The following is an 18792-nucleotide window of genomic DNA, read 5'->3' on the forward strand; positions in this document are numbered from 1 at the left end:
AGTGGCCAGTGTCCACTGTAAACACCCTGAGTAGTTTTTAGGATTTGGGAATTAATTTTGAAACATTAAACCAAGTTTCAAGTGCTGTTTGGACTTTGAGTCTGTCTTAGGCAGGAAACGTCTCTGAATAGAAACAAATACCGACAAGAGATTTCCCTGACTTCTCATATATTTTTTATGGAATGTCATGTCTGCTCCCCAAAGAGAGAAGCCAGCGATGTTTTTATGTGTTCTGTGAATATGATTGACTGGCTTAGGTATTCCTCACTTGATTCTGCTCCCCATTGACTATGCAAATGTATTTTCACCCCAGATAAAGAAAACAAAATAGGGTGGTACTGTTCTAAACATCTAGGTAGGCTTAAGTATGTTTATTCAGCAGCACAGAGCAATAAGGCACAGTTAAGTCCTCTTGAATTAGCAATAAAATCACAGCTGAAAAACAGCTTTTGACCTTTTAGAAAAATAAGTCACCACATTAATATTTATACTGTGCACTTGATAAAATGCCCATCTGTACATACAGGGTAATTTGCTTAATTACATTTGTGTAGCGGGTTTAGTAAAACCAAGGGTGTGAGGGAGTTTGCAGCTGTTGACCTAGATGAGAAAGTTGTAGAAAGGTACCTCACTAGGATTTCCCTTATGAACAGTCCTTCTCGCTTGGGAAGGTTGCTGCTTGCTTAGTTTGGGGTTAACCTTAAAATCTTCTGTTCTCCCCGCTTGACCTCCCTTTTCATCCTTAAAAGGAGTACATAGCCAAACAGTTTGGCTTTATGCAGAAGCAAATTGGCTATGATGTGTTGGCCGAAGACACCATCACCGCCCTGCTTCACAATAACCGAAAACTCCTGGAAAAACACATCACTGCCGCTGAGATCGACACGTTTGTCAGTCTGGTGCGAAAGAACAGGGAGCCCAGGTGAGGTGGAAGTGGGTCTGATCCACCGAAGGTGTCTGTGCCTTGAAGATGCAGGCATTGAGCTAGTCAGGGTACTTTTGGCGAGGTTTCCTTTGGAGGGCTGCCAGTGACAGATTTCGGTTAGGCTGGTCTGGAGAGGGTCTTGGGTGAGTAGTGGAAAGAACACGGTACTGGGATAGACCCGTAGTGGAATCCTAGTTCTGCACTTGGCCAGCTGGGTGACTTTCTCTTTCCGCTTGAGCTTTAATTTTCTTCTATGCTAAATGGGTATTTATGAAAATTGAATGAGAATAAATACACGTGAAGTGCCTGGCACTTGGTAGACGCACAGGAAATCACAGTGATGGCCATTTATTCACAGTTTAGCACCCCCTAATTATCACTTAGAACACCTCCCCCAAGTGTCATCAGTAAGAGTCTTTTGCAAACTTAGTTGTCACTTGAGTGTTTCTATTTTACATTACACTTCTGTCATTTCTCATTCACATAGATCTCCCCCCCCCCTTTCCTCTTTTCTTCTCATTAAGATCTACAGCATTTCAGAAGCAGTGGAAAGTAGTTTATAATATAGGTATGGTGAATGGTCACACTGAGATACAATGAGAGCTGATAGTGTTGTTATAAAGTGACTCCTCCCACCCCATAAAGATGAAGAATGTTCCATGGAGCATTCTCATGTTCAGGGAGTCAACTAAATAAGCACTTGACATGTATTATTGCATTTAATCCTCAGGACAGTCCTACAAGGTTTTACATTACCCTCTCCTGAAGATGAGAAAAGTGAGGTTAAGACATATTCCTATGTAACACTGCATATCAGAATATCACTAATCAGAACAGGGATTCCAACTTGGGCCCTCAGGCCTCAGAGCCTTTCCTCACCTCTCTGGTCCTCCTCCATCTCCACCATTTCTTCCTTATGCAAACGTCTTCCTTGTCTTGTTTGTTTCATTTTAATCTCATCATCTGTTCATCTGCCCTGGCCCTTGCCATCTTTTTTCTTTTTCTCCTTTCTTGATTTCTTCTCTTAGCGCAACCGGGTTTCTGCTGGTGCTGTAGACACTGGCACCAAAACCTAAAATGTGTCTAGTTTCTTGTGTCGAAGATACGTTGGGTCTGTCCGCTTGAGGAGGAGTCTGGCTCCGAGAGCCAAACCTCTACTGTGGCTGCAGAAAACATTTCATTTGCTTTCTCTTTCTCCATAGATTCTTAGATTACCTCTCCGACCTCTGTGTTTCCATGAACAAATCGATCCCGGTGACCCAGGAACTGATATGTAAAGCTGTGCTGAATCCAACCAATGCTGACATCCTGATTGAGACCAAGTGAGTGGGGGCTATTGGGGTTGAAGATACAGACGAGGAAGGGATTTAGATGGAGAATGTATGGTCCAGTGGATGTCTGCACTCTAGGATAATAGAACTTAACACTTTGATTTCTTTAGACTTGGTCTGAAGTCAGATGAACTGGCATGGGATCTTGCTTATGCAAAGGTCTTTGATGGGGGAATTCAGTTTACCTTTAGAGTGGCCTCCTCTGTACATAGGTATCACTTTGCACACTGGTTTATTTATTTATTTTTGAATATATTTATTTTTTTAATACATTTTTTAAAGTTTTATTTTGAGAAAGGCAAGCAGGGGAGGGGCAGAGAGAGAGAGGGAGAATCCCAAGAAGGCTCCACACTGTCAGCACAGAGCCTGATGTGGGACTTGAACTCACAAAATTGTGAAATCATGACCTGAGCTGAAATCAGCAGACACTTAGCCATCTGAGCCACCCATGCGCCCCCTTGCACATTGGCTTAAAAATAATGTGAATTCACCAGAGAGCATTTTGCACATACTTGATTTAATGTTAAGAGTTTAAAGTTCTTTGGGTAGGATCACCAGTTTTAAAAGTTAAAGGAGATAATTCAATGGTGATGTTAGGTCACTGTAGGAAAGAGCTTTTTAATTATCACTGTTGAAAATGTGTTTAGTGGTACATAAAAATTTTGGTAATAGTGATTGATTTTTTTATCAGGGGAACAGTTTTCCTGATAAGTACAGTACTAGTAATAGGGCCAGTGTTTAGAAAACAAAACAAAACCCAAAATGAATTATGCCCTGAGCTCTAGTGGGGTTTGTTTGTTTGTTGCTTTTTTTGTTTAGTTGTTTTTTTGGTTTTTTTTTGCTTCTCATAACTTAATTTTGGGTTGGGCTAATGCAACCTCTCAGCATTTTGGCATTTGGGCCTGAATAACTGTTAATCATGATGGACTATCTGTGTGTTTAGCAGCATTCTTGGCTTCTACCCACTAGATGCTCATTGTACCCCTCCCACTCAGTTGGGACAAACAAAAATGTTAAAATGTTTGCAGACATTGCCCAGTGTCTCCTGGGGAGGGTGCAGGGCAGACAAAATCACCTGCTTGAGCACCACTGGAATAAAGTATATGAAGAAGTTTAAGTTTGGCTCTTTGTGATTTTTGCCATTGAGGGGCAAAAAAAAAAGGTTATCTATGTGTTTTTATGCTAAAAGTTTTTTATGTTTTTTTGTTTTTTTTATTATTTTTTTTAATTTTGAGAGAGCCTGAGTGGAGGAGGGGCAGAAAGAGACAGGGAGACACAGAATCGAAGCAGGCTGCAGGCTCTGAGCTGTCAGCACACAGCCCAGTGTGGAGCTCAAACCCACAAACTGCGAGATGATGACCTGACCCAAAGTCGGCTGCCTCACCAGCTAAGCCACCCAGGCACCCCTATGCTGAAAGTGAAGCTAGATTTCAAAATATTGCTAGAGTTGATCTTAGATTAGCAAGTATTGCTAACATAAGGAGTTTTCACTCCTCCTCCTCTTATTTTCCAGGCTGGTTCTTTCTCGTTTTGAATTTGAGGGTGTTTCTACTGGAGAGAATGCTCTGGAAGCAGGAGAAGACGAGGAAGAGGTGTGGCTCTTTTGGAGGGACAGCAACAAGGAGATTCGCAGCAAAAGTGTCCGGGAACTGGCCCAAGATGCCAAAGAAGGGCAGAAGGAGGACCGCGATGTTCTCAGCTACTACAGGTGATGGGGAGTCCCGCTGGGCTCAGTTCAGGCTGCCCTGGAGGGAATTGATGAGGAATTTACTGCTTGCTTATTGATTGCTCTACACGATCACATGTTGTCACCTATCCAGCAAAAAGATGTAGATTCTAGGATTTGGGCGTGTAAGGTTTCATTGGTACTTAGGTAGTAAATTGATTCCTGGACGTGGCCAAGTAGGGAAAACAGTGAGTGCTTGCATCGGCCCCTCATTACTATTTGTCCTTAACAGAATAATAGCATACAGGCGCATATCATGTGGTCACATTGCTTGTGTTCAAATCCTGACCTTTCTACTTACTAGGTTTTTTTGCCTTTGGCCAAGTCGTATACCTCTTCATGCCCCAGCTCCTTTATCTGCAAAATAGAGACAGTAGTGCCAACCTCATAGAATTTTGCAGAAAGAGGTAGAACATGAATACGTGTATTCATACATGTGTGTATGTTTATACACACACATAACACGTGTCTTTCTATATCTGTACAGATATTTTTTTTGAGCGTGGGAGCAAGTACAAGTTGGGGAGGGGCAGAGAAAGAGGGAGAGAGAATCCCAAGCAGGCTCTGCACCATCAGCACAGAGTTTCACGTGGGGTTCGAACTCACAAACCATGAGATCACCACCTGAGCCTAAGTTAAGAGTCGGATGCTTAACCGACTGAGCCACCCAGGTGCCCCTGTACAAATACAGAATAAAACCATGAGTCCCGTCCCCATCTGTACTTCCAGTTCCTTTCTCACACCATAGTGTTGTTAAAATACGCCTTCACCTTTCCGTATTGATAACTTACTCTTGAGAGAAACCTGGCTGGCCTTTTACCTGGTGTGCATCCTTGTTTGCTCACTCTCCACCTCTGCCGGTTACCTCATCTGGCCCTAGGGTCTCCCGGGTCCCAGCTTTAAGATCTGCTGGCCCTGCCACCTCAAGGGAAGACAGTGGAAAGGAAATGAAGGGGCAAGAGAGCCAAGGAAAACTTTTCAAAGAATAGAGAAGCAAAGATGGAAAAGTGCTTAGGGCATTTTTTAACAAGTAAAACTTTGCAGCTACAGCGCCCTTTGATAGCTCCTGTGTTCTCTTCCCTCCCGTTCATGCATGTAGTGTATACCCTCCTACATTCTCTGTGTTTCTGTTTTACTACATTTGTATGTATTCATAAAAAATATATAGCATTTTGCCAGTTCTTAGGACTGTATGTAAATGGTACTGTACTTGTCTCATTTATCCTGTATTGTTTCTGAAATGTGCTTGTGTTAATGGTGGTAGATCTGTTTCTCTAATTTCGACTTCTGGATGGCATTCCCTTTTATTATGCCATGTTTTCGTTGCTCTTGGATATTCCATCATATGCCAGAATTTAGTTTTTCATGTCAGGGGACCTCCTTATTCAAAAGGTATGCGTATGAGTGAGAGTTTGTCTTTCCTATTAGGAGTGGAATTGTTGAATTGGCAAGTTTTACTGAGCGATCCTAGATTGGGTATTGTGGTGCACACTCATACCAGTTGTGAGTGAGAACTTTGTTTCTCCTGGTGTTTGCTACCTGTGAATATTGTGATGCTTTTTACTCTTTGGTAATTTTATAAGCATGAAATAGAATCATATTTTAATCTGTATCCACTGAAATCTAGTGAGATTGAGAACATTTTCAACTCATGGTTATCAATAATAAATAGGATTTTGGATTCAGAAGTCAGTATTGGCCACATTGGAAGCTTATAGCTTTTTGATTTCACATTACAAGTTTCTTTTAATGTCTGATGTATCTTCTCCTGAGGGTGAATGGGAAAGGGTACTTCTATGGTCCAGTTCAGAAGGTGACAAAGATCACATGTAGTTGGATGAGGAAGAAAACAAAACAGTTTGAGGAGTCCCCTACTTTGCACAACATGTTTTTCATGTAGAAGTCAAAGAGGCTGATATGAGATAAGATCCAAAGAGGATGATAAAATTTCTATGAGATTCAGTATGGGAGATGATGTTTAACATTTTCTACATGGTCTTTACTGTATAAAAAAACAGCTGAGGAAATAGACAACCATTTTAAATATAACATTTCCCCCCCTTTTTATCATAAAACAAACAAGGACAAAATGGAATCAAGTAGTCACATAATTACTCCAACTCAGCAGGGTGGACTTGTATGACTGGTGGTAAAGCCTGAACAGTTTCTTCATTTGCTTGGTACACAGGCAATTTAAGGGTGTCGATGTATAAGATCAGGTGGCCAAATGTCACTCCTGTGAAAGTTGGGGATATTCAAATGGTCTTGCTGTGTGTTGCCATTCATCCTCAATAATTTCTCTTGTTTTAAATGTTTTATTATATATTTTGAGAAAGAGAGACAGAGTGTGAGCAGGGGAGGGGCAGAGAGAGAGGGAGACACAGAATCCGAAGCAGGCTACAGACTCTGAGCTGTCACTACAGAGCCTAATATGGGGCTTGAACTCATGGGCCGTGAGATGATGGATCTGAGCCAAAGTTGGACGTTTAACTGACAGTGCCACCAAGGCACCCCTTTGCTCAATGATTTCTGATTTCTTCACATAACTTTTCTTTTCTTCAGGTATCAGTTGAACCTTTTTGCTAGGATGTGTCTAGACCGCCAATACCTGGCCATCAATGAAATATCAGGCCAGCTGGATGTAGATCTCATTCTCCGCTGCATGTCTGATGAGAACCTGCCCTATGACCTGAGGGCATCCTTCTGTCGCCTCATGCTTCATATGCACGTGGACCGAGATCCCCAGGAACAAGTCACTCCCGTGAAATATGCCCGCCTCTGGTCTGAGATTCCCTCGGAGATCGCCATTGATGAGTGAGCCTGCTGCTTTAAAACCTCATTAATGTTTTGTGTCACTGTAGACCACTTATGGTCAAGTTCAGTCTAGTTAAAGCATAGATGAAAGGTGAAGTGTATTTTTTTTTTCAAGAATGCAAAAGATGGCATACTTCGATTTTTTATGTCTTGTCTTTTTTTTTTTTTGTAATTCAACAAATATTTGTCTCTGTGTCAGCCTTAACTAATGTATCAGTGAACAAACCAAAACACTATCTGTACACTAGATGGGGAAAAAAGATATAAACAAGATAAATGATTACATGTCTTAGTGATACTTGCTAAGGAGGAGAAATAAATTAAGGACAGAGGGTAGGAGAGGGGATTTTGGGGAGGGGATGTTGGCTTTGGCTGAGCAGCTGGGGAAGGCTCAACAGGGAAGATATTGAACTTTTTTTTTGTTAAAATTTTTTAAATGTTTATTTTTGACAGAGAGAGTGTGAGCAAGGGAAGGGCAGAGAGAGAGGGAGACACAGAATCTGAAGCAGACTCCAGGCTCTGAGCTGTCAGCACAGAGCCTGATAGAGGGCTCCAACTCACAAACCGCAAGATCATGATCTCAACCGAAGTCAGACGCTTAACCGAGCCACCTAGGGGCCCCAGGATCTTGAACTTTTATTTCATTTTCTTTGTGTTTTTTTCCCAATATTTATTTATTTTGGAGAGTGAGAGAGACAGAGTGCAAACGGGGGAGGGGCAGAGAGAGGGAGGCACAGAATCCAAAGCAGGTTCCGTCCAGGCTCTGGAGCTGTCAGCACAGAGCCCATTGCAGGACTTGAACCCATGAACCATGAGATCGTGACCCGAGCTGAAGTCAGGCTCTTAACCGACTGAGCCACCCAGGCGCCCCTGATTTCCTTTTCTTTCTCTTTTCCTTTTAGCTATGATAGTAGTGGAGCTTCCAAAGATGAAATTAAGGAGAGGTTTGCTCAGACCATGGAATTTGTGGAGGAGTATTTAAGAGATGTGGTTTGTCAGAGGTTTCCTTTCTCTGATAAGGAGAAAAATAAGCTTACATTTGAGGTAATTCATGATGAAATAATCTATATGTTTTACCTGCTTTTCATTGGTCATTTTTCTCTGGGATAAATAGAAAATATTTTAGCATGTAGTGATTTCTGTGATGATACTCCGGTTTTGTAATAAAAGGGAATTGAGCTCAATTTTGTTCCATAAGAAAATAGAACGAATACCAGTCGCTTGACTTACTGGTAATTATGCTGGTAGAATAAATATCCAGGGTTAATTGAATCACATAAAATGATAGAACATTACGTATACTCTGTACGTGATCTTAAAAACAACAGGAAAGAAACAGACTATGCTTGGGATCCATCATAGATTAATCATTTGAGGGACACAAATCCTTATTACCTTTGACTTAAAATGTTTCTTTTTGAGACCAGTTTTCCTTTTGAGGAGTCTATTTCCAAGGATTGCAATATTGTTTTCTGTGTCCTGTTGGGCTGCAACGTGGCTTGCCCTGCAGTATCTATCTATCTATCTATCTTTCTTTCTTTCTTTCTTTCTTTCTTTCTTTCTTTCTTTCTTTCTTTCTTTCTTTCTTTCTTTCTTTCTTTCTTTCTTATTTATTTATTTATTTTTAATTTTTAAATTTTTAAAAAATTTACATCCAAATTAGTTAGCATATAGTGCAACAATGATTTCAGGAGTAGATTCTTTAGTGCCCCTTACCCATTTATCCCATCCTCCCCCTCCCAAAACCCCTCCCGTAACCCTTAGTTTGTTCTCCATATTTATGAGTCTCTTCTCTTTTGTCCCCCTCCCTGTTTTTATATTATTTTTGTTTCCCTTCCCTTATGTTCATCTGTTTTGTCTCTTAAAGTCCTCATATGAGTGAAGTCATATGATTTTTGTCTTTCTCTGACTAATTTCACTTAACATAATATCCTCCAGTTCCATCCACACTCCACAGATGATTATGTCAGTTTTTTATCAACTAGTTATTAAAACAGATCAGTAGCTTTGCATGTTTTTGTTTCTTATTTTTTTCTCCTTAGGAAACAAAGTGGAATTTGATCAGAAATGCAAGCAAAATATATGTCTCCTCTTACCATAAGAAGGGTCAGAATCAGACATTTATAAATTAGCATAAAATGGAACTAAAGGATGCAGTTGGCCTAATACCACCTCTCTCTCACTCTCTCTCGTTTTAATATAATAGGTTGTAAATTTAGCTAGGAATCTCATCTACTTTGGTTTCTACAACTTCTCTGACCTTCTACGATTGACCAAAATTCTCTTGGCCATACTGGACTGTGTGCATGTGACGACCATCTTTCCCATTAGTAAGATGGCGAAAGGAGAAGAGAATAAAGGTAAGAATGTCATGGCAAAGTGGAGAAGTGATATTTGCTGGCACCTGCACACCTGGGACATGCCCTCCCAGCCTCTTCTGTTACTACTCTTGTCATGTTTCCCTGTGATGTCCTGTCCTTTTCTTCTTGACTTTTCATTGTGGACGTTTTTGAACAAAAAAGCTGAAAGAATAGCACAGCCGATACCAATACATATGAGTCCTTGATTATTCACATTTTGCTCTGTTTCCTTCATATATAAGTCTATCTGTATTTCTCCTTAGGAAATTTTGCAAAACCATTTGAAAGTTACCTAACAAATTGAATGCTTATCTCTTAAGAACACATGTCCTAGCCTTGTCTTCAATGTATCATGAGGCATTCAATGATGCTATTAGTATATGATGAAATAAAATCCTGGCTTGTATCTGAGTATTGTATTTCCAGTCTGTGAATAGATAACTCTGCTTTTATATGTTTATTTTTTCTTCTGCTTTAGGTACCTACAATGTACTCACATACAGATAATTGTTGACCTTGTCTCTATAGCTAGAACAGAAAAATACTGTGTTAGATCCTGTGCTCAGTCATTTCACATATATTTCACCATTTCATCCTCTGAACTCCTTTAGTCTCATTTTATAGATGAAGAAACTGAGCCTCAGAGGTAATCCTGCGTACTTGAGATCAGTGTTTGTAGCAGCACTCAATTTGTGCCTCGTTAGCTCCTGTGCCCCTAATTTTGTGGGTAGCAACAAGCATGTGCTAGGTGACCAGTAAAATTTGGAAGGCGAATTAATATACCAAAGTGCTCCTTTATGGATTTCAAAGCCCATCTGTTTTCTACTACTCTTTTTTCCCCGTATTTTTGATGGGTATTAACCCTTTCCAGTTCCTTGGATCCTGAGAACGTGTTGGGACAGATTTATTAAATATGTTTAGAGTTGTGCTCCTTGTCAGATGCCTCAGAGTACTCTCCCGGAGTGTTGTCATGACTGGGGTCTGTCCTGGCCCTTCCTAGGAAGTAATGTAATGCGGTCCATCCATGGGGTTGGAGAGCTGATGACCCAGGTGGTGCTCCGCGGAGGAGGCTTTTTACCCATGACTCCTATGGCTGCTGCCCCTGAAGGCAACGTGAAGCAGACAGAGCCAGAGAAGGAGGATATCATGGTCATGGACACCAAGTTGAAGATCATTGAAATACTCCAGGTAACCGTCTCAGCCAGAGGTGGTGGGGACAGAATGTACTTCATAGGGCTACCATTTTGGATTGTGTCCCTCCTTTTATAAAGCCCTAGACTTTCTGGGAAGAGAGTGGAAGCAAATTCTTAGCTCATGGTTAAGTGCCATTTATGAACCAGCTGTCTTCATCCTTTTGTCATCTCATATCCCTCCCCAGTGTGCCCTTTTCCTGCCAGCCATGACACAACTTCCTCTAGTTACCTTAGATTTCCATCACCATTGGCCTCTAGGTCTGCCCCCAAGATGCTCCCTTTGCTTAGAACTCACATAGGTATTCTTCTACATAAAGACAGATTTCTTGCTTATTTATTGCTCACAACTCAGCTTAAGGTTCAGTTAACTGCCTCCCTCCCTTTTTCATTCATTCATTAATTCTTTCATTCATTCAGTATTTATTGAAATTGATTCTGTGCCAAGTACTTTTAAGCATTTGAGATCCAGGGCTGAACAGCATATATTAATTTCCTGTTTCTAAAGAGCCTACATATTGGTAAGAGTCATAGGCATATTAAACAACAGGTATGCTATGTCAGATAGTGGTAAGTGGTAAGGATGCTAAAATATAAGAGGGTCAGGATGGTTTGGAGGCCACCAGAATGTGGGGCCAGGGATATTTCTTTCGATGGGGTTGTCAGACAGGGCCTCTCTAGTAAGGGAACATGATCAGAGACCTGAATGAAGTGAGGAACCTAATATGTGAGTATCTAGGAAAATTCTCTGAGGCAGAGGGAATAACAGTGAGAAGACCCTGAGGTGGGAGTACACTTGGCAAATTTTGGAATAGGTTGGGTTCAAGAGGGAATGGAAGAAGATGAATCAGGGAGAGTAAGTACAAAACTCTTTGAGGAGATTTGGTATAAAGATTTATAGAGAAGTGGGGAAGTGACTGAAGGGTGATTGTTGGTGACAGGAAGTTTTTGTTGTAATAAGTTTTAAGTTGGGAGATTATAGCAAGTTTGTATCCTGAATGGAATGGTCAGGTAGAGAGGGACAAGTTGTTGACACAGGAGAGAGAGGATAATTGTAGGAGTAAACTCCCTACATTGGCAAAATGAGGTCCGGGAGTCAGTCTCCTGAAGATAGGGTTTGATCTTAGGTATGAAAACCCTCCTGATCTCATGACATTCTGTTTTCCTCTTTCTGTTCATACATCGTTTTTATTCATCAGCAGAATTATTTGTTCCTTAGTGAATAGAAGACTGTTACCACTTCTTTTTCCCATGCTGCCTAATCCCAACCCCACAACATGTAGTAGATGATTATAAATGTTTGTAGACTTAATTTGTCTCTTGAGTCTGAATCACATTTTATCAGTAGTTTGAAAACATCCATTAGAGTCCTCAAATATTTAAGGCTGTAGAGAATGACTTAGGAAGGAACCTCATTGAACTTATGCCTGAACAAAAGTTGTGGAGGACTTCTTAGGCCATGGATTATGTATCCCTCTACTTTCTGCCCCATCCCTGCTTGCACCCTGTCTTTCTCAAAGAAAAAAAAAAAAGTGATGTGTTGTAAAACTTGATGATACCTTGAGGTCCTCTCACTGTAGCCATCTGAGAACAGACAGCAGTTGGTTGGTGGATTCATTGTTTCATCAAATGCTTACTGACCCTCTCCCATATGCAAGGCGCTTTGCCGGGCACTGGCAGGAATGCACAGATGATTTGGGCAGGGACTGTATCCACCAGGGATTATATAGTCTAAGAGGAAAATAAGATGTGATGAAGCTGTGTCTTCATGCAAATAAAACTGTGAGGAACGTGTTCTCTTGGGACACAAGGGTGGGTCATGGGATCTCATTTGGTAAGCACCAGAGAAGGTTTTTACAGAAGAGGTAGGATCTTAACTCTGCTTTTAACCCTGAAAAGGATTTGTAGTATAGAAACAAGGGGACCTTCTCAAGTCCCCTTGAACTTGGAGCATGTCAGACCAGAGCATGACATCACATGGACCAGTAACAACTCTCCTTGGGCAAGGACATAGAGTGTATGGAGCTTGTCAGAAATAAGATTGGAAAGGAGGAGCAGACCAGGTTCTGAGCACTCTGGGTGCCTAAGCACTCCGGGTGCCTAAAGTACCAGGATTTTATTCTTTGGTGAGCCTTTGAGAGTTTTTATGTAGGGGACTGACCTAAGAATAGGCCCCTTTGGGAGCTGGATCTGGTATGGCAAGGCAGGAGATCATGAAGATATGAGCAAGGATAAATGATAGGAAAGATCCAGGAGACTTGGTAGAGGTGGAGCCAACAGGACGTCACTGATGAGATGTGTGTGTCAGAGAGGGAGGGTTAGATTGACTGAGATTGATTCAGGATGAGAGAACCCAGGCAGGACTGACATTGCTAGTTTTATACAATACTGAGTTGGAGACTCTGGAAAGAAACCAAATGGGGTATCCAGTAGTAAGTAGGAAACCATGACCCAAGACCTTGGAAAGCAAGCCTAGGTAGTATAGTCTGGGAGAAGTGTATGTCCTGGGATTGAGTAAGGTCACCAGGGTCTTGAACTTTGATTTTCTATTCTTTTCTTTTTTTTTTCAATATTTATTTGTTTTTTGAGAGCGAGAGAGACAGTGCAAGCATGGGAGGGGCAGAGAGAATGAAGAGGGAACCCAAGAGTTAGTATATAAATCAAAGGAAACCATCAGAAATGAAAAAGACAAACCAAGCTAATTTCTAGTAGTAAAAACATTTTTCTCTCTTAATTTTTTAAAAGCAAAGTGGCCAACATCACCGTTCTCATAGACCAGAGTTGGGATTTAATACTTGCAAAAAATAATGTTTTATAGAGGATGGAGTAAGTAGTGAGTGATTAATTGTTCTGATTATTAAATTAATTATCAGGATGCTGAAGTTTAGATGCAAAGGTGCTGCAGACAGACTTGATAGACCCCATGGCAGTCTGTTGTTGAAGTAACTGTTGAAGTCTAAGCCAAATATTTGGTTCCCTTAATGCTTAAGGTAATTGATGCAGCAGATACCAGACCCAGCCAGAGTGCAGTGGGTTGGCACAGTGTTACAGGTGGTATGCTAATGTAACCAATCTGTTTCCATTTCCACTTGAATCTTTAGTTTATTTTGAATGTGAGGTTGGATTATAGGATCTCCTGCCTCCTGTGTATATTTAAGCGAGAATTTGATGAAAGCAATTCCCAGACTTCGGAAACATCCTCCGGAGGCAGCAGCCAAGAGGGGCCAAGTAACGTACCAGGTTAGTGATTTCAGAATGGGATTTCAGCCATAGAATGGGATGTGGGACTAATAAAAGCTGGGGATTCAAACAGTACACACTACAAAAGGTAAAATGAGAATATTTTGAATATTACTGTAATTTAGAACAAAATCCTAGGAGTTACCCTTTTTGGGCAGAGGAATAATTAAAAGAGTTCAGATCTCTTCTGGGTTAGGTCTTCTTTCCTTCCATCTTGGAGTGTCTTAATCATAGGACTGCTATGTGGTTATGTTGTGGTTACAGAAATGCCAAAAAAACAAAACATAACCCTCTAAGAAAATTTATTGTCCACCAGCAGCTTTTACTCATGATGGAAGTTTTCCCCTGCCCAGGAAATAGTGGTGAAGAATAAGGGGTAGTAGACATAATCCCACCTATCAAGGCCTGAGCTTCCTTGGCACAAGGTCATCACTCTGCTCTACTAAGGGGATCATGAGTGGGTAGGAAATTGGCAGAAATGTGGAACATCGCACACCGGAGCCGCTGGACAGTATGATCTGAGTTGATGTGGCTTCACAGGTTTGCAATATAAGATTCGGAAGACTTGAGGTTAACCTATGGACAGGGGCAAGTCTATTTTTGGGAAAGTTCACCAACATCCTGTTTTTCTAGACCTTTCTGCACCTGAAGCTGTGTTCTCTAAATTTTCAGGTACTCTTGACTTTGAACATATTGAAGAGCAAGCAGAAGGCATCTTTGGAGGAAGGAAAGTATATTTTCAGTGTCCAGTTTTGTGGGTGGTTCTGGTTGGGAAGCTTCTTTCATATAGCTTTGAAAGGCTCTTTCCTTCATTCTTCTAGGAAATGCTTAGTCTTTGGGTTTAGGTTATTTTACGGCTATCTTTGTAACTTTTAGTGCTCAGGTCAGAATGATACTAGGCTGTGTGTGTGTGTGTGTGTGTGTGTGTGTGTGTGTGTGTGTGTGTGTGTGTGTGTTTCCTGCCTAGGATAGAAAGAATGTAAGTAGGTTTCCCCAAATACACATATGCTAGGATTTCTTTAATGGTGAAAAATAGGGTTGAAAGAAAAAAGGAGATTGAAAACAGAGTGAGGTTAACAAGATCATGTCCTGCTGCTGATGGACTGACATTTTTATCCGTTGGCTCTTTAGATCCCATGCAACAACAACAACAACAAAAATATACCTGTCCCTAACATTAAATTAATGTATGATTTCCTTTTTTAAAAGAGTGGTTTACTCATTGTTGATTGAGATCTAAATACCTATCAGATTTGAATAGCTGTAAGCTTATATAAATACCTTATGCACCTAGTTCTTTTAACATATACCCTTGATTCAGTTATCTATTGCTGTATAATAAACTACTCCAGAAATTTAATGGATTAAAAACATAAGCCTTTTATTGCTTCTCACAATTCAATGGCTTGACTGGAGCTAAGCTGGCTATTTCGTCTGCTGGTCACTGTTCAGTGTATTGTAAAACTGTGGTGGTCTGGTGACTGGGGCTAGTACATCCAAGGTGCTTTACTCACATTTCTGGCTCTCTAAGGCTGGGACGTCTCTTTCTCCCTCCCTTCCTCTCTCTCTACGCATGACTGTCTAGGCTTCTTCACAGCGTGGTGACTGGCTCTAAGAGCAAAGTTCCCAACAGGATAGGCCAACAGTGTACAACACTAATTAAGCCTCTGCTTGTAGCATGTTGCTGATGTCCTATTGGTCAAAGCAAGTCACATGGCTGAGCCCACTGTCAATGTGGGAGGAGCCTACATAAGGGTCTATTTTGTTGAGGGCCACCAATGTTAACGTTCTACCCCAGCCGTTAATGTAAAGCCTTTGAATTTTGGGTTAGTAATATTACTGACTGTGATGAAAGATCTTGTTTTTTGGAAACAGAGTGTGTTGAGTTCAGTATGATGACACTCCTTTGTGCTGTCTTGTATCTTACCTTTCCTGATATTGACACAGCAGTGACACTGTCTTCACTCCTCTTTTGGAGGATGTAGCACAAATAGAGTATTTTCCTGGGAGATCCTCTCTGCTTTTCCTGCTAGCCTGCACACATGAAGGTTCCTTAGATGGTGAACACAATATAGGCACTGATGTAATAATTGAATGGCAGTGCTCAGTTCTGCAGTAGAATGTCATTTGATCCAGTACATGGTCATTAATTCTTTCTTTACGGAAATAACACACAGTTATCACAGATACTGAGATAACCCCTGACAATTTGCTTATTAATCCGTTTGAAGAACACTCTTCAAAGTGCGGTCTTCAGACTGCTTGCTACCAGTTTGTGACATGGTAAGTCCAGATCATGGGAGTAATCATTTCGGGTACTTTTATGGCAGCTAGACCCTGCCACAGTCTCCAAGTGCCTGATCAGTGGGCCTGGTATAGACTAAGACATCAGTTAGCTGTAAAGTTAAAGTAAAAGAAGCTGGTGCTTTACCACAGGTGTTTTGGTAGGTGCTGAGTTACAGACTCTTAAATAAAAAATAAAACTTCTCATTAGAAGAAACACAACAGTGTGCCATTCTCAAACCATAGATAAGACCCCGCAGAAGAACACTCACAGTCAGAAATATGGATAAAAAGTCAATTCCTGTCATTGGGGGGAAGGTAGGGACTTTGGCTTAGAATTTGACAGTTGTGACCTCCTCATAGTCTGCTCGCAGTCCAGTTGAAGTTAAAACAAGATTGTGTTCTTACAGGAACTTACTAAAACTCAAGTCACCCAGGGTTGACCACGGGGTTAGAACTCTGGTTAACATGTGTCTGGGTCCAAGTGCGTGAGAGAAGGGTGCTTGTGGCTCATCTGTCCTTTCCCCTTCTGTGCACTCCTGTAGTGAGGAGAACACACCGCTGGACTTGGACGACCATGGTGGCAGAACCTTCCTCCGAGTCTTGCTGCATTTGACAATGCACGACTACCCACCCCTGGTGTCAGGGGCCCTGCAGCTCCTCTTTCGGCACTTCAGTCAGAGGCAGGAGGTCCTGCAGGCCTTCAAACAGGTAGTGTGTGTGTGTGTGTGGGGGGGGGGGTATCGTTGTCGTCAGCTGCCCAAGAGGCCATGGTGACATGGGCACGTTGCATTTGCTCAGGTTCAGCTGCTTGTTACCAGCCAAGATGTGGACAACTACAAACAGATCAAACAAGACTTGGACCAGCTGAGATCCATTGTGGAAAAATCGGAGCTTTGGGTGTACAAAGGGCAGGGCCCTGATGAGGCCATGGATGGTGTCTCTGGTGAAATCGAACATAAGAAAACAGAGGTGGGTGAGACCCAGGTCACGCTGCTGGAGGAGGTGGATAGGCTCCTCAAACAAGTGAATAGCCTACTCTGGTTTCACATAAAAGTGTATATTATGGGATGAGCTTTATTCTCAAGAGACCTGCATGTTGAGTAGCCAAAGTAACAGCCATTCTCCCAGGCAATAAGCTGCAGGATGGAAGGGTAGCTACCTCGCCTGTGTCACTTTGGACCACAGGGAAAATACTTGGTTGTTGAGTGGATTAGCCCCATATTTCCCTTCCAGACCCACCGGGGGAAGAACCTGTTGTCAGTAGGCTGGTCCGCCATCCTCTCCCACATCAGGGAAATCCTGTTAGTCGCAAGGGGGATGAACACGTGACTCGGGCTTAAACCCAGCGTGACTATAGGAAAGCTGCAAAAACTCCCACTGTTTCCTAAACTCCAGTGACCGTATGAACGCACATACCTTACAGTCCAGGGGCTGGACGAACCACACTTACGTTTGTTTTGGTCCCTAGGAGGGGAATAACAAGTCACAGAAGCATGAGAGCACCAGCAGCTACAATTACAGGGTGGTCAAAGAGGTGAGTGGTCCTACTGCCCTTTTTCCTTGTGTATTAATTCTCTAAGGAGAGATAGTGAGAGTCGACTTGAAGATGCAAACACTTCATCTTTTTTCTTCATGTGACGTTTAACAGGAAAGAAAAAGCTCTCAGAGGTTAAGTGCATGGATTTTAGGGTCATATCTGGGTTCGAATCATCCTCTGCTGCTTATTATTTGTGTGCCCTCAATTTTCTCACCTTTTAGAGGTGCAGCCAGCACCCGTGATTCTGAAAGTTTATAATTGACCAAAGGACTAATTTTATAGAATTGTCAAGCCTTTATATCAATGACTGGCACTTAGTGTCCACCAGTGAGGGCTCTAGTTCTTCCGATATCTTTGCATAGGGTGGTTCACAGTTGGAAGGTTAGGAGCTTTGTATTTTTTTTTTTTTTTAACCCCAGAGCAAACTCTTCCCAAGTCCTTGGCAATGATATGAGTCTCACCATTTTAGGAGGTCGATCTTCCTTCCTTCCTTCCTCCCTTTCTCCCTTCATCCCTTTTAAAGTTTCTTTATTTTTAGAGAGAGAAAGTGTGCACACATGCAAGCGGAAGGGGGCAGAGACAGAGGGAGAGAGAGAGAATCACAAGTGGGCTCTGCACGGTCAGTGTGGAGCCTCATGCAGGGTTTGATCTCACAAACTGTAAGATCATGACCTGAGCCAAAGTCAAGAGTTGGACACTTACCCAGCTGACCCACCCAGGCACCCCTGGAGATCTTTCTGAAACTATCCCACTTTTGGTTGAAGACATAACCTACTTCATACTCTGGAAGGGCATGTTTTTAACCATGTGTAGATTCGGTTTGATGTGATTAAGGGATACTACATATGGGAGGAATCTCCTGTGTTTAAAAAAATTTTTTTTTTTAACATTTATTCATTTTTGAGACAGAGAGAGACAGAGCATGAGTGGGGGAAGGTCAGAGAGAGAGGGAGACACAGAATCCGAAACAGGCTCCAGGCTCTGAGCTGTCAGCACAGAGCCCGACGCGGGGCTCGAACTCACGGACCGCGAGATCATGACCTGAGCCAAAGTCGGACGTCCAACCGACTGAGCCACCCAGGCGCCCCATCCTGTGTTTAATATGTCGTGATCAGTTCTGCCTCCCTGCCCATGACCAGAGTCTACAGTCTTTTCTCAGTTATGCTTCCCAGTTTTCTGAAGTTGATTTCTTTCATTTTTTTTTGAAATAATTTTTTCAGGCTTTATGCAGATAAAATTGACAAAAGAAACTGTCATCTTGCTGAAGTGTGAGACGTAATAACTTGATAGACACTCTGTGAAGTGATGATCACAATCAGGTTACTTAACACATCCACCACCTCACATGGCAAGCTCTTTGGAGGGTGGATGAGAACAGTTCAG

The 18792-nt window shown here is 41.9% G+C and overlaps 1 protein-coding gene and 1 long non-coding RNA gene across 8 annotated transcripts in view; one reads left to right on the forward strand and one right to left on the reverse strand.

Annotated features, from left to right (window-relative positions):
• ITPR1 (inositol 1,4,5-trisphosphate receptor type 1) overlaps positions 1-18792 on the forward strand; it is a 326193-nt gene that overhangs the window by 156421 nt on the left and 150980 nt on the right. For all 7 annotated transcript variants that reach the window (XM_045051892.1, XM_023249983.2, XM_011280170.3 and 4 more), the window contains 12 exons: positions 750-922; positions 2128-2247; positions 3770-3964; positions 6545-6796; positions 7699-7840; positions 9003-9156; positions 10157-10344; positions 13448-13586; positions 14259-14313; positions 16415-16580; positions 16671-16841; positions 17341-17406. In XM_045051892.1, coding sequence (XP_044907827.1) covers positions 750-922; positions 2128-2247; positions 3770-3964; positions 6545-6796; positions 7699-7840; positions 9003-9156; positions 10157-10344; positions 13448-13586; positions 14259-14313; positions 16415-16580; positions 16671-16841; positions 17341-17406 — 1821 coding nt within the window. The remainder of the gene's footprint in view (positions 1-749; positions 923-2127; positions 2248-3769; positions 3965-6544; positions 6797-7698; positions 7841-9002; positions 9157-10156; positions 10345-13447; positions 13587-14258; positions 14314-16414; positions 16581-16670; positions 16842-17340; positions 17407-18792) is intronic.
• LOC102902376 lies at positions 3693-15668 on the reverse strand. The gene is made up of 3 exons (XR_439737.3): positions 15514-15668; positions 4284-4339; positions 3693-4001 (listed from the first exon to the last, which is right to left on the reverse strand). It is a non-coding gene; the product is annotated as an uncharacterized LOC102902376 (long non-coding RNA).

The sequence above is a fragment of the Felis catus genome, chromosome A2 (genome assembly GCF_018350175.1).
Source record: "Felis catus isolate Fca126 chromosome A2, F.catus_Fca126_mat1.0, whole genome shotgun sequence".
NCBI lineage: Eukaryota > Metazoa > Chordata > Mammalia > Carnivora > Felidae > Felis > Felis catus.